This window comes from Metopolophium dirhodum, chromosome 5 (genome assembly GCF_019925205.1).
Source record: "Metopolophium dirhodum isolate CAU chromosome 5, ASM1992520v1, whole genome shotgun sequence".
NCBI lineage: Eukaryota > Metazoa > Arthropoda > Insecta > Hemiptera > Aphididae > Metopolophium > Metopolophium dirhodum.
In genome coordinates, this window is record NC_083564.1 from 3986669 (window position 1) to 4004202 (window position 17534).

Here is a 17534-nt window from a genome sequence, read left to right on the forward strand (position 1 = left end):
TTTATACAACGAGTGGATTACGACAAGAACTGTTTAATAACAGCTGCTGTGAATTGAATTCCTAGATAATACCTAGGTAGGTACTTTTCGACTGACAAGTTGACGCTAACGTATTATAAATGAAGTAACAACAAACGAATAGTACCTACACCTATATTCTGCAGCTCTGTAGATGTAAATTCTAGAATATGAAATCAAAATTTTATGGATTAACATTTCGAAAAATAGTGAGTATAGGTATGAAGTCTAAAAAATCTCCATGTTACAAAACAGAAAAACGTTTAATAATATTAGGTTTTTGTAAAAATGCAGTGTTATATAATATAAAACATGCAGCTATAACTTACAAATCGGTGGATAACCATTGTTCAAAAACATCATAAGCATTGACTAAACAAATTAGTGTAGCCAACCAAATGGATTTCTCTGTACCTATACATTCGTGATTCACCAAGCATGGTCCCTTTTATCCTTTTTACAATTTATGCATTAAATTAATTTATTAAAATACTGATTTTTATAATTTGAAGTACCTACCCATACTTAATAAGGAACATAATATTTAAGAACAATAAGACTTTTTTTATACTATAAGGAATGAATGAGTGTACTACGAGTTTTTTTTCAAATATGAACCATATTTTTACTGTAAATTGTTAAGCAAATGGTTTTTTGAAAAGTTCATGTACTAAAATTAAATTCAAACTAGTAGTTTTTGAGTTATTAAACTTTGTGATTTTAACTTTGGACTTAAATCCTACACAAGGTTAAAGTCCATAACAATGTAATACTATAAATACTATAAAATATTTATAGAATAATATTAATTATTATAGTTTTCTAATAATCATAGCCACCATATCTCTAACCTATCAATTATCCTAAGTATACTTATACTTTAATAACTCATGTATTATTTCGGAGATAAATAATACAAAACCAAGTTTATTTCTACCAAAGAAGGAAGAATCTAAAAAAACAAAATGTCTGGAACCCAGCAACAAAATAAAATATTTTCGGTTGTCATGCTTTTATTAGGTACCAGCCCCAAATAAAAAAAATATTAGCATTTGAAAATATGGCCCTAAAGTATCATCGTACACTTTAGTTTTTGTGGTCGAACGGATTAGGATTCAAAATTTCAATTTTCCCCAAAATGTAATACAGTGTTTGCACCTTATACACTATTATTAGTTTGCCGATTCGCATCTGCAGGGATAATTCCACAAAAATATCTAACGTTAGGTAATTTTTGAACACGCTGTATATTTTGCCATATACTATAAATCATGTCATCATTATTATTATTAATAGAACCTACCTATAATAAATTTTGCTCGTACTGTGCAATCAAATCGGATTTTCGTACATGTTGCACTTGTCAGTATAGTCACACAACGTTTCCAATTATAAACAGCTAATTTCTCATTTTATATAAAATATGAAACAAGCAGTCGTGTAACAGATATATTTTATATAGCTATGAAATACTCATGATTACATCTTCTACGTGATATTGTGATACATTGATATACTTACGATTTATATTTTATCTATTCAAAGTTTGTACCAAGTCTTTCAAATCCGTGTAGAGCTAGTATTTCTGGTTGGGCCAGGACCCGCCTATTTTTTTCTCAAAACCATTCGGTTGAAATAGAATCCGCTAAAGTTGAAATGTTATGAACAAGTAATTCTATTAGTAATGTCACTTGATACGTCGGTTTTTTGACAATCGTGCAAATTGCACGAATATACTATAATATTATCTAATTATTGCTTTATCTTTCTCACTCTCGAAGAAAATGTCTAAAGCTACGGGGCCGCAGCGTGTGATTGGTGAATATTATGAATTATTATGATAAATAATGATGTGTTATACATCACGGTGATAGCGATCCATCAGCTGCTGTACATTTCATACTGGTTGATACGCTGGTATCATCAGCTGTTACGCAAACGCCTATAAAACGGCAATAACCTATATTATTGGATTTTACGGTTTATATACATGTGTGCTTTTATTTGGTTTTTTTATGCGAAAAACATTTTTAATGGCGTTGTTAATGCGCTTTCGCGTGTAGTTAATCCGCCGGAAAATACGCGTATAATAATAATATATTACACTGTGCGCCGTATACATAAGTTGCACATGGAATTAAATCGAGATTGTAAAAATTTCATTAATGTGCTTCAATACAACTCCGAAATGGATAAATTCTAGTACGCACAAAAATTGTGTACATCGCGGAGTTTCTGCGTAACGTCGCCGTCGGACGTTCGCTATATTTCCGTTGTCCACAATATAATGTCCGGTATCAACAGGGGTGGGTGGGTGGGGGGGAGCGTGCTTGGGAGCTGAATCAACCGTTGTTCCGCACATACAATTTTTTTTTTTATAAATTATTTAGATTTCACGTAGAACAAACGTAGGTATTTATTGTAAACTAATACCAAAAAATAGGAAAATAGAAAAAAAATGGTTTTTACTCCGAAGTTCATGATTAGTACGAAGTACTTACCTAATACCTAAAGAGTTTTATTATCAACATAGCACCCACCATTAAAATGTAGCCTCGTATAGATAATTATATGTACCTATGCAGACAGTGTCGATAATGCCAGTACGGATCAGTATTGATTTTATCATTATGTATATAAAATCAATGGTATCAGCCACTTTTTGTCATTTGTCAACTGTGTATATTTCTGTAATTGTCTAAAGTCAGTATCAAATTGTTCGTACAATCTATTTTTTGATGGGTTGTTACTTGTTTTCGTCAGTTGTAAGACCATCTCATTCATTACAACAACTGTTACATTTTGGGAAAAACCTGAGACCAGAGATAATATTATTATATGCATACACTTTACACAATATAGGTGTTATTTATAAATTATAATAATACCTATAATATAATCTATTATACTTGTATGACGTATCCAATGTATTTTCAATTTTTGTTACCTTCTGGACACTTATAAAATGTAAATTATTAATCACGTTCTTCCTTTACATTTGAATATTATTTTTTACCTTGGTAATGAATCGTAAATCATGACTCATAACTAATAAATTATGATCAGGGGCTGAACAAAATAGGGATTGAGGATTACACACACACGGTAATATAATATTAGGTTTATTAAATTAAAATATTGAGTGATACACACCACTAAATTAACGCCTAAATAGTTAATCACGTCCTCGTGATATTGCGTGAATGGTTTAAATATCAGCGACTTTGACCAATCGGTGTTAGTCATTTTTGATAATGGGCAATCGCTAATATCTATCGACATTTTCGGTAGTAGCACAGAATATAACAAGTAGGTATACTATAAATGTTTAACGTGGCCAGGAAATAGACGCATAGTAAAATTATGTTCGCAAATCTATAACCGCGTGACACGACGTGACACCCATGACGATCTCGATGAAAATCCATGGGTTGTGTTTGCAGTAGCAGTACGTATATCATGTGTCACGTCGTCAAGATGCACACACACACACACACACACATTATATTGAAATAAAATATATTATATATTGATATAGCACGTCGACGTCGTCGTCGTCGTCAACATGTGGTAAAAAATATAACAACTGGCGCGTCTGATCAATACCACTCACTGCTCATACACGTATAACATATACCTATATATTATATAGTTACTTATATAATACACGCGCGATACATATTATATTGTATGACTATCATCTATACATATAGGTGTATACAGTAAGTTGCAGTGGGTGGCCCGTCCGGAATTAAGGTGTATTGTATCATCCAAACAGTGATTGGAATAGGAAAACGGGGTTTTTTTAGGACGAACCACGAGCCGAGCTGATTCCATAATGCCTATGGATTAAAATTAGTTAATAATATTTTCATAGTTGCATGTCCCCCCACGCGCCAGTGTCGATAAAAGGTGATACATTTGGAGTTACGTAAAATAGGTATTTCACAATAATTTTGTTTGTTGCTATAGGTGCCTACTATCTTTTTTAGTAAAACTGTAAATCTCGATATCCATAAATCAAGTATATTAGGTAGGTACTTGTAGGTACCAAATGTAATTACTAATTATCTTTGACCATAACACATTGATACCGGTGCAGGATCATGCGGTTAAATAACTGTAGATTTTTTCTCTGTAATAGTCTAATCCATCCATTTCACTAATTCAGAGTTCCTTTATACTCTCGCCCGTCTCGGAATGATCGAAATTTGTCATTACTAAATCGTACTGAACCTAACGCTAAAAAAATGTTAGACTTTGAAAATTATTCACACTTATAATAATTATTGTTCACTGTTTGTTAACGGTTATACCGACCAGAACTATATTCTAAATACTACAATAAGATGCATCTGAGCTTTGTGCATACACGGAGCTTGTTTAAATCAATACGTTGTGCGCGTTTATATACAATATACACTATTTAACGTAATTAAATAACGAACGGTATAATTCCGTATTGTGTTGTCACGTTAAAATAATAAAATGTGATGTAGTAACAAAAACAGTAGCTACACAAGACCTTCAAAGGTGGATCTTTAAACTCACTATGCTCAGAACAAGAATCTTTTGAGTCTATATTTTTTGTTTTAGAAAATATATGCATATATATGTTTGTGTCATTCAAAGCAACTACGTGAACTACGTATAACAACTAAATATAATTAACACGGGAAAAGGAAAAATATAGTTCGGTACACGCACCTTTATTTTTCTATCTAACAAACGCAAAAATCGACCGAGACAATAATGAGTGTTTTGTGTTGAATGAATCGCCTTTCGGTATACCTATTATAAAATAGTAAATACCGCGCCATAAAAACGTATAGATAATAGTAATAATATTATACGACTTTATGTTGTAATATTTATGTATCTATATAGGCTGTATATTGTAGTGGTGCTATACGTTAAAGTTGTAGCATCATCGCTTTCGTACACACCCGAGTGCAGCTCGGCGTGTACACAACATGTCAACATATATACAGGGTGATTTATTAAGCGTAAAACACTCATTATCTCAAAAAGTATTGATGTTTTTGAAAATATTTTTTTACACAATTTCAAGTTGTTAAAAAAACAACATTTTTATTAAAAAATTATATTTTTAAATATTTTTTATCCTTATAATTTTTAAGTTTTTTACTTTTTTGAATGACAGCATAGTTTTAATTTCATTTTCCAAAGCAGAATATTTTTCTAAGTATTTTAATACGTAAATATCGAATTTAGGACGAGTAGTTTATGAGTTATAAGTATTTAAGGTTTAGACAAGCGGAGTAGTGGACACAGATTTGCGGGGTAACCCCATACCACTCCACTCCGCGCATCTAAACTTTAAATGCTTATACCTCATAGACTACTCGCCCAAAATTAGATTTTTATGAATCAAAATACTTAGAAAAATATTCTGCTTAGGAATATGAATTTAAAACTCTATGCTATCTTTCAAAAAAGTAAAAAACTTAAAAAATTATATAGATAAAAAATATTTAAAAATATAATTTTTTAATAAAAACATAGTTTTTCTAACAATTTTAAAACTATATAAAAAAATATTTTCAAAAACATTAATACTTTTTGAGATAATGAGTGTTTTACGCTTTATGAATCACCCTGTATAATGACGTGTATAGAACACAACTATAATATAATACGCTTCTATGAAGCGCGGTGTCTTTTACATAATAATATTATATAAAACTTTTTCTATATTTCATATTATGTGCGCACAAATGCATCAGGCGACTCGTATGTGGGCCAAAAAGCCACGGTCGTGGGATGGGGGATCACTGCATTCCCGACGGGCGACCCAAGTCCCACGCTGCAGAAACTCTCCGTGGAAGTCCTGTCAAACTTCCAGTGTTCCCGCGTCATCGACGATCACGTAGGTCTGGGCATGCTGTGCGCCGCCGCGCCGTCGTTGCAAGGGACGTGCTTCGTAAGTATATTATATACCTACTCGACGGTAATATTCACGACATAATAATAACATAAGTTATAATACGCAATACATCACACGTCATTTACTACATTGTGTGTATATCATAATAATTATTATTATGTCATGTGCACTGCTGCGCGTTTCGACCGGTACCACTCTAACCGGTCTAAGACAGCCGCCGGTGCATTTGATAAAATATAATGTGTTTTAATGTCATTTTAGCGTCCGGAATCGTGTACATTTGCATATTTTTGTTAATTATTTAAAACGTATAATAGCTATGTCAGTTGAACACTTCAATCCTAGTTTAATATTATAATATTAGCCGAGTATTACTCCACGTTTTTATTGCGTAGGAATTTGGAAAATGTTTCATCATATACTCCAGGGTAATATTTACCAAGCATACTTACCGTCATTTTTTCATTTAATTATGAATTTATTCGAAATGTGATTTTTGGAATTTTTTTAGATATACCCACTTCAAGACCTTTTTTCAAATTCTTGAGATTTTTTGTATTATACTTGAGGAGTGTCCTGAGGCGACACAAACTTCTGTTTTTCAGATGAGAGCCCCTTTTTCTACTATGAAATATTTATTACATTGCTTTATTGAAAATGTTGATGTAACTAATTCAAAATCGAAAGAGTAGTTTCTCAGTTATTAAAATATTCATACCTACTAAAAAAATAGTACCTACTTAAAAATGATTTTACAAAAATATAAAATAGATGTAATATTGGATCTAGTATTTATTAAACTTGGTATTTACAAATTATAAATGTTGATAAGTAAATATTAATTACTAATATCCCGTATCCCGTATCCCGCATATCATCTAAACCCATTATCATGGTCTTATAGGGCACAAAGTCAGAGTTAAAAAACTACTCGTATGAATTTTGATTTTGATACGTCAACATTTTCAGAAAAATAATCATTATATAATTTATAGTAGAAAAATAGGGTTCATGTTTGAAAAACAGAAGTTTGTATCTCCACATGGCACTTTTTTACTAGGTAGTATGAAAAATCTCAAGAATTAAAAATATATGGTCTTTAAGTATATTTTTTATTTAACAAAACCAGATTTTGTTTAACTGTGCTGTTGAAGAATAAAAGGGGGGCTTGATGAATCTCCTTTATACATAAATTACAGGCGCTATGCAGTAGGTACCAACGAAAATTTCAACATTTTTCAAAAGTAAAACAATATCTATGTCACCTAGCTATATTGACGAAATTGTTTTTTTTTTTTAATATTTACGTACACATACTTGACAGTATATTAACGGACTGAAAACAATAAAAATATTATTATTTTTACTCGGTCTGCTGATATAATTTTGGCTAATCGATAATATTATAATGTCCGCTCGCGTCAATGAAGTCTACCTATACGAATTCGTATACACGCAGTGACGCAGACGATCGCTGCTTCCGTTTTAATTCTAATATGCAAATAAGTCTTATTCGACATAATAATATTTTAATGATGATAAATAAGCGCATAAACGTATGCGTGTTATTAGTGCGCGTATATCATAATAATTCGGGGACCCAATAATATAATCACCATATTATTATAATATGATATTATACCTATAGGCCGCGGTATTTTCACGATCCACTCAATAATTCCAAATAACGGAACCATCGTTGCGGAATGTCCCACCGCGATCGTATTATTGTTGTTGTTGTTGTTGTTGTACGACGAAACAATATCAAATGCCCGCAAAACGTTTCGCGCTCCTATTGTTTTATGCACATTATATATTATAACACTATATTATAGTGCGTAATATTTTCGTTTCCGATCCGGTCACGCTCGGTTTCCCGTACAGACACGACGCCCAAACCCCCAATTTTGTATAATTTATCGCGCGGCGTTTATTGTGTTTGATGTGCGTCGACACACACACACACACGTCCGGCGGTTTATAGTATTCACATAACGACGTTTTTATTCAAATTTTATTTTCGATTAACAGCGTATAGGTAGTGTATGCGAACGTAGGACGTATATTGTGCGTACAGTTGGGCATACCCCGTTTGCTGTATGCGCAGCGTACAGGCCCGCGCGGGGTGTTTTCCGGCAAAATTTTTTTTAGTTATTTCAACATTTCGGACACTTTTAACGGATTAAAGGCCCGTGTTTTTTTTTTAAACGATCGTGATTACATAGAACGAAAATCGACGACTCGGGATTGAGATAAAACTCAGTTATTTACTGCGAACCCAGTGGGATGACCGCAAAGACGCATACATCATATTGCGCGACCGCAGAATATACGTACCGATTTTTCTTCCAGAATAAGGCTTGTGTATACAACTGAGTATACCTACTGACATTTTTAATGCATATCATATTCGTATATATTTCAATATGTTATAATATGTTATAAGTTACGACCAATATAGATGTGTTATGTGTGTACATCAAACACTGTTTATACTCTAAGATTTTTTTTACGAAGACTTCATGATGAACATAATATCATATTAGCATTGAGTTGATGAATTTAATTTATTTCCATATAGATACTTTATAGTAAAAAAAATATTTAGTAGTTAAATCTAATAATAATGTAAGCGGTATACTGTTATGAAGTGTTATTATGTGTTTTAAAAATTGATTTAAACAAAAACCATCAAGTAATACAATTATATAGACATATAGTTATGTGTCTCCAAAAACAAGATCAAACTATTTTACATCTTTTACAGATTATACTACTCCAATTATAAGTCTACAACATTAAATTAACGGGAATTTTAATAACTATATCCAAGTTATATAATATAGATTATTAAATATGTAATTGCTTATTTATAATTTAATTAATCTAAAAGAATTTATGTTAGCAACTTTTCAATTTCCATAAAAACAGTTTGAAATTATACTCTTAAATTAAAAGCGGCTTTTTGTGATAAAATACAATACATGCAGTATTAATGAAAAAAAGAAAAAATAGATAAAGTTAAAAAGAAACCACTTTGAGACGCTTTAATATTGACTTATATAAAAAGTATAAAAAAAGGTTTATTAAATAATATGCATATATTTTTTAATACATAAGACAAAGGTAGTATTAAATAATTTATTACACCAATTTCGATTTACATATTTCAATAATATTTCTTAATATGAATATCGGCTTCACTCCATAAATATAGAATTTCGTTGGATAAGGTTATTATAACTTAAAACAATATAAAAGTTTTTTTTTATGTTATTCGTATGGTATATAACACATAAATATATTATATGAATAGGTTTAGAAAATATCAAACTATAATATCTCAATAACAACTCAGCTTACTAACTTCTAGTCTATATTACTTATTAGTTATTACAGTTCAGCAGTAGGTACCTAATTAATTAAAATTAAAATTAAAAATAAATTATTTCAATTTTTTACGTAGCAGCTAGTGTACGAATTACTGCACATCCATTTTTTCGTGCTATTTTGCAATCCATAAATAAATAAATATACATATTCGAGTTTTTCACACGAGGTACTGTTCGGTGTAATAAAATAACAAAATGTAATATAGAGCATAAATTAATAATTAGTGAGTTGTGGAAGAGCAAAAAATTTTTTTTAATTGTATTAAATCCCCCTAGTTTATCCCTTGGCTATTGATTTATAGCTTAGAGTTTCAATTTTCATTTAAAATTGTATTCCTAACACTACTGTTGTTAATCCAAGAATAAACCATTCAAATCACGATTTTTCAACAAAAAACGGGTTTCCCGCCCCTTGCTGTATATTATAAATTTTTTTTAATTAACACAATATATTTGATTAACATGATATTATACTTAAATATTAATTTCATTTTTTTTGTCTAAATAGTAAATACACGTGTTTATATAACATGAGTTTATTTTATTTGTTCAATTTTTTTAATGTATTATTTATGTTTGCAAATTACCATTTTAGAATCTAATGTAAAATGTAATTCATTTCTTTTTTTTCAAGATTTTTCGTAAAATACATTTATGTTGTTTTTACTAATTTATGTATAATTCTTCCTTATAAAGTAAATTTTGCAATGAAATTACTTTTGTAATTTATTCAACTTTAATAAATTAGTTATTTCACGTTTTTAATATTTTTGTAAATATTCATTTTAAAGTTAAAATATTCTAAATATTATACATGCGATTGTATACACAAATAGGTACCTATTCAAACTTCATAATTTAGTAATATACTGTTTATAAATATAAAATATAGGCTATTATACTATATAAAGTGTCAAGCATGTCAAGTGATCCATTCATTTGACTCATATTTATTTTAGTATATAAAGCACTTCGTATGCTTGTACGTAAAATGTAAATACCAATAATAAACAACACGTTACATATACTATAGTTATAATAACTTATAATATTTTTTTAATATTTACCATAAATCATAATGTACTATATTTGTTTCATACGTATACCCTATTTGTACAATTGAAGTTCCAAAATATATCTACTACAAAAGGTAGTAAGCATCACCCCTTTGAACACTGAATCAATTGTATATTTTTATTTTTAACACTTTTTTTTTCCATGTCGTGTTACATTATACGTTGTTTGGCGTTCTAAATTCAGTATCTTACCATAGTAGTACAGATATAGATACCTCGTGCCTATACATAGCATATAGAACATAACTCATAACGCGCAGAATTTTCTGGAGCAGCACGAGTTCACTTCAAACCGTTTACTAGTTTTTCGAACCGGCGTCGAGTGTCGGCTCAGAACCACATTATTGTGATTTATTTCAGGTCTCCTGATCCCAACTTATTTGTGCACCTACGCATAAAGTAAACCCGCATTACAGTGGGTAAATAAAATATAATTCAAATGGTCTGCACGGGTGCACCTATAATGTTATATTGCTACACACATTTTGTATAGAACTTTTTGATTTCATCGCTAGACCTGATGTAAAAAAAAAAAACGACGCCTTTAAAACAAAATAAATGCACAGTCACATTTTTTGTCGTTTTTCGGCGGTCGGTGCACCTGAAATGAGAAGTCCATGTCCATGTCCACCTATATATTATATATAATTAGTAATAACTTAACGGCAGGTTATTTACCTGTGAGCCGTTGCCAAAACAGTGACGTCACGCGTGTGTTTTCCGCTTTGTAGGGCGACAGCGGAGGCCCCCTGACCGTGGAACGAGACTCGGGAAGAAACGTTTTGATCGGCCTGGTGAGTTACGGAGTGACGGGCTGCGCGGTCAAACCGGCTTTTCCCGACCTGTACACTAGAATATCGGAGTACACCAAATGGATCGACGTCACCACTTCGTAGCGGCAGTAACAATAATAATAATAATAATAATAATAATAATAATAACAATAATAATAATAACAATGATGAGATAATAATTAATATAATAGCAATTAATAGTACGGTTGTCGAGCACACGATAAAACGATGGGCGACGTCGTGATAACAATATTATTTCGGCGGACGTCGTCACAGTCCAAGAACACACTACTACGCTAGTAAGGGCAGTGTTGATAAGGTCCCTTGCCTATAGGTTTATTATTTTATTTGTAATAGCATCGTCGTGACTTACGAGTTATCCATCATGGACCGTAATAATATTATATTATAGACTACCCAGTCATCGAGTCCGCCGTCCTTTGCCCCATAATAATAGTATGATGACGTATTGTACGATTTATTATTTCTGTCCGGACGTGCACGTGTGCCGCCACGATCTTGACGGCATAAGACATGGGGGCATACCGAATGCTTATATTAACGTATTATAATATAACTTCTGCAAATTTACCATGCCGATTTCGAAAACGGACATCGTCCGTGTAAAAAAAAACGCTCTGTTGCAAATATCGTATTGTGCTTGCGTTTAAATTAAAATATCGTATATTATGTGCACGCGAACGTATAGCCGCGTGTATCGATCATTATTTTATTTCCAAGTTTGTGCTATAACAATGTCTCACGGCCTCACGCATTCGAAAACTGATGAAATTACATTGTACACGTCCGATGAGTGGAACGTATATTAACCGTAAAGTTTGACAGCTTGCAATATTTTTCGTAAGTCTGTAAACATTATTATTTTGGAGGTTTAACAAAACAACGTATCGAACATTCGAACACAATAATATTATATTGTTACCTGCGCATTATTATAATGTGTGTGTTGTAAATGTTTTGAGTAAAATCAATACATTTCCCTGTTAATCTTTGTTTATTGTTCAATTAACTATCGAGTAGGTAGTACCTATTTCATTAATTTACCCGAGCATTTTAGACTCGAATATTGTACATTTTATTTTAAATGTTTGAATAACATATTATAGCGAACCGCTTGATTTGTTTATTATTTGTACGCCTTTATTAATATACATAGAACGATTGAGATTGATATAGTAATATTATAAGCTGATTATTTGTACTCAAGATAAAAATGTAATAATATGTAGTAGTTTTAATAAATTGTATAATAGATTATAATATGTATAATATATTATATTATATCGTAATAAACTAATAATATATTGTACAATATTAGTTATAAAACAATGCTACTAAAGATTAAACATTGTGTACCACATGAATATTAACTATTAGTAATAGTGCAGTGACTGTCATTTAGTTTAAAAGTTTTTTTTCAAAATTATAATGTAGTTAAGAGTAAAAAAGTTTGTAGTCTAAGAACAACGTTCAGGAAATAAAATAATTTTTTCCTCGACATCGTTATTTGTGTTAAATAATAAGAATGTTCGTGAAAATCTAAAACAATAAATGTCAAAAATTTAAAAATTGTTGTTACAAATGTTTTTTAAATAAAATCATAATATATTCATATAATTATTGTTTAAAAATGAAGTGTATTTATTATTTAGGGAAAATTATATTCACTAAACCAAGTGACTTATAGTGTACCTATGGTATTTTATATTTGAAATGAACCTATTAATATTTTATGTTTTCATTAAAACTGACTTTAATATTTTCTATATATTGAAAATGTATTTTTTGAGAGGAAAAATGTTCGTCATTGACATTTTGTGTACCAGAAATAATTTTAAACGAACAAACAGGGAAACCAAATAAATTGCGTAAGTCAAACACGCCGGCTACATGAATTTGAATAAAGACACGAGTCTTGTATTTTAGTGGCGTGGTTTGCGATGTCATATGTAAATTTATTGTTTTGTTTACAATAGATTAAAATACATTATTAGTGCCATCGAAAATGTGTTCGGCCCCATGTGTTATATTATTATCAAACGCGTTTTCTCCCTCCTTTAGCTATTCTCATTTTATTTTCCGCCCACGCACACTGCTCCAATAATTCTCTAACCGAACTTAACTGCTTCTGTTCCCTCTATTTTCTGCTACAGCCCGTCACCGATAACTTAACTTCGGTGTACAAGTCTTTAGATAATACGTGTACGAGGTTTTAGTTTTTTTTTTAAAAATAGATTTGAGATTTATAATTTATTTTTCCTTGTCAGATAAATCGATTCATCCCGCTCCATATACCACTCAACTCATACGGACAGGGGAGGACTTACCGTTTGCCATGCCCCTAGGCATTACAACACTGGCGCTCCGTACATTGGCGTGCTCCCATGTTTAATCTTTAATATTGTAATTGATGTTTTCTTATAGGCAGCCAGGTAGGTAGTGATTAAAGTGGTGAGCACTCTAGTCTCTATAATCGTGATCGATTAGCAGATTTCTGAGCAGTATGCACTATGCAGGAGACGGGCGACAGTGCGCGTCGTCACAATGTTCATTATTATTAATTACTTTATCAAGACATCTGATTTCCAGAATTAATTCCAGTATTCTAAAAATTATCTAGTTTGATGGCCGCTCGTGTGGTGCCGGGGTGAGGCTGACCAATTCCATTTAATATCAAATAATTGCTAGGACTGTGCGAGCTGTCCCCCACTTAGCTAATAGGGCGGCTATAATATATACCATGCACGATGTACCCGGCGGCCCGAGGCAGTGTATTTGACTGCCTTGGCTGGCGTTTTGCGCACGCGCCATTCACAATATTGTATGTGTTTACGCCGCACACTCCGTATACCACCTCCCATGCAATAACATAGGCAACTGCCTCGTCGAGTGTCGATGTCGAACCTTTAGCAGTGGCGTCGGTCGCCGCAGCCCGCAGGGTTAAACTCAAACGGCAAAATTATTATAGCTTATAAATTAAAACGTTACTGCGACGTGACTACGTGAGCCATTCTCCGGTTTCATGCAAGTTGTATACAAAAAAAAAAATTAATAAAAAATATAAATTTAGGTAAATATAATTATGAAATAATGAAAAACTAAAAAGTAAAAATTAACTAAAAAATTGCGCCCCAAAAAATATTGCACCCTAGGCACGTGCCTTGGTGGCCTATGGGTAAATCCGCCTCTGCATACAGAACAATATGTGCTCATATATACACACATACATACAACCACTTGTAATTACGGAAGATACTCTTGAATTTTCAAATGGCGTATTTCTATCTTTGGTTTTATCGATTTTTGAGAAGTAGAGAAGTAAGTATACACCATGTATTTTTTCAAAACGATGAAAGAACTTCAATTATTATTTCTAAATGTATTTGATTTTTCACGTAAATTGTGAATTTAATTTTAAAAAAAAAACAAAAAATACAGTTAGAATAATTTGGTTAGTACCTATATACAAAAACAACTCTTAAATTTTAAGTTGGCATATACCTATATATTAAAGAGATTCTACACGAATGCACCCAACAATTTTAAATTTGATAAATGTTTAACATTAGCATTTAAAATATTCAGTTATATGTAATTAACGGTTTTCTGTGTAGCATCATATAATATATTGTGATCTCAGTTTTAACTTCCCGAGTAAAACTTTTAGACACCCATTACGGCTAGTGTCCGCGCATCTTAAGGAAGTTCACTGAAATTGAAATATTTCACCGAAGTGCGATGTTTGCCATCTAATGTGTTCCGCATCTAACTAAACCATTATAGGTTCGTCTAACTTGGACTGCTCTCTACAGCAGTGATTTATAATGCAGTTGTGGTTAGGTCAGAGAAATTTGGTTTACGTCATTGTTGTATGCTCATATTATTACACATACCGGTGAAGTCATCGTTTATTGCTTATATTATGCTTCCCAGGGTTTTTTTTTTAAAGTGTCACTATAGGTACAATATAGTCAATATTATTACATCTTTCACAATTTCGCGCTTTTGAGTAAAATATCAAATTGTTTTTATTTTTAATGCAATCTGTACATTTATATAGGTACAAACAATTATTACTGTTATTATTATTTAATGGTCTAATTATTAGACTTATTTTAGCAAGTGATAATTCCCTAGGGTATTATGCAAATTTACTTGAGCTGGAGGTTTACCCGCATTGATATTCCACGTTAATTAATTTTAAATATAATAGTGCAATGACTATAATAATACATCTTAATATTGTTGTGTCTTTTCACGATTAAGTAAGTTAATGATTTATTTACTGACAATCTTAAACGCAAAGTTGGGAATGTAATTAGGTAGGTAAAGGGTTTTTATTTAATAAATAATCAAAACAACAACTTTTGGAAGTTTTCATAAGTATAATATTACAACCGTAAATTGTTCAGTATTTAACTTTTCAATATCTCAAAAACTAAAAATCTTATAATTGTTTAAGAACATTGATTTAATTTGAATACTTGAGAAAAATTAATTTTACTTTTACAACCTTTCATAGTAAATTTAAATAATGGACATTTAATTAAAAATGTACCTACTCTCCTATCCAATTTTTTGTTTGATTCTTGATGTCTTGTTTTTTACATTTATTTCATTCAATATGACATTTAAATAAACGGGAATTTAAAGTTTTATATATTTAATAACTATAAATGGAGTAAAAACTAAAAAGTATTTATAATTACTTAATATTAGTAGATTTTATTCTTCCTAATTGATTGAATTAACCTTTTTTTTTTAAAATTATAATCGTATGTAGGTAATAAGTCTAAAAAAGATTACGAATTCTTGATTTCAGAAATATTGATCTTTTGTTTCTAATATAAAACAAATAAATAGTAGCCAGTAGGCGACAATATAATGTACAATATCAGAATATTCTCAATTGTGTTCAGCCATTGTGTGATAACGTGGATCTGTTTATTCTATTACTTATTGGATATAATAATACAAAAATATTACGGTGTTGGAATAAACAATAGATTTAATACATTTGTAGGTACTCCGGTTTAACAATATACCATACTTATAAACCTACCTACTTAATATATTGCACAAATGAAAGTTAATTAGAAAAATGTATAATCGTATAAACTATAAAATTCACCTACCGTATTAATGTATTATACTATATAGATATATGTATTATGTAATATGTATCATGTATGTATGTAAAGCACTATAATATCAAGTAGGTATACAATGGTATAACTTTTTTGGTAACCTTCCATATTTTTTTTTTTTAATAAATACTCGGAGGAAGAATGATTTATAGCAGGAACCTACATGCAATTTAAAAGGTTGAAATGGAAACTTTTCCTGCAATGATAGGCCATTAGTCAAAACACTAACCAACTATACCTACCTACCTGCCTATACACGTCCAGAGTAGGTAGTTTTTATTATTATTATTCGGTTTTAAAGTCATTAACGTAAAGCAGAAACATGTTTTGTTTAATTTCAGACCTTTTATATTAGTACCTATAGGCTATAGGTACTTACATCCCTAAAGTGTGTCAACTTAAAACTAATTTATGTTTCAATGTTCAAATCTATATATTACTTACGGTGTTAATGTGTGGAAGCTTTCATCGTTGTGTTACGGTATTTATAATATCTTACTATAATAAGGGGTAACGTTGTGACTACAATATATAAATAACGCAATCGTCAATTAAATCGATTTAAGCTGTAATACCTCCACAGGGCGTACCTAGACATTACCATAACGTTATGGCGCTCATACTCGAAATAGTACCAAGTACCTACCTATTCGTTTCAGATTTACGTATTAGTTACCTAGGTATATGGTTATTAGCTATAGACCAACAACTATATTATGATGAATAATATTATGAACGATTAGTATTTTGCAGAAACTCACCGAATAGGTGCGAATTATGATCGCTTTAAACAATGTGTATATAATTTTATATATGTAGCATATATGTATATCTTGCAGTAGGTACTCAGCAAGTGCCCTATTTCGACGAAGGAAATGTGATTGTTACTGCATTGCGGACAACAATGAACTGTTTAATTGATCTACTCGGAAGCGATAAATACGCACGAACTTCTATACAATAATTATGGGGTTTGGTAAGTTCACGGACGAAACATGGCAGGTAGACGTCAGTTTCGACAAGAAGAAAAATCCCCCGTACCCCCACGGTCAAAAATACACCCTTGGTCCGTACGTAAGTATACCTACACAGAAATAATAAACGAAATGCTTTACTATCTGTACAAGTGACGTCGTACAACATAATAACAAAATATAAAATTATATAAGAAAATCTAT

General features: G+C 31.1%; 1 protein-coding gene across 2 annotated transcripts in view; it reads left to right on the forward strand.

Moving 5' to 3' along the window:
• Positions 1-12735, forward strand: part of LOC132945771 (transmembrane protease serine 12-like) — a 48912-nt gene extending 36177 nt beyond the window's left edge. For both annotated transcript variants that reach the window (XM_061015530.1, XM_061015531.1), the window contains 2 exons: positions 5766-5962; positions 11126-12735. In XM_061015530.1, the coding sequence (XP_060871513.1) occupies positions 5766-5962; positions 11126-11290 (362 nt within the window). In that variant the 3' untranslated portion in view covers positions 11291-12735. The remainder of the gene's footprint in view (positions 1-5765; positions 5963-11125) is intronic.
• Positions 12736-17534: the final 4799 nt, after the last annotated feature.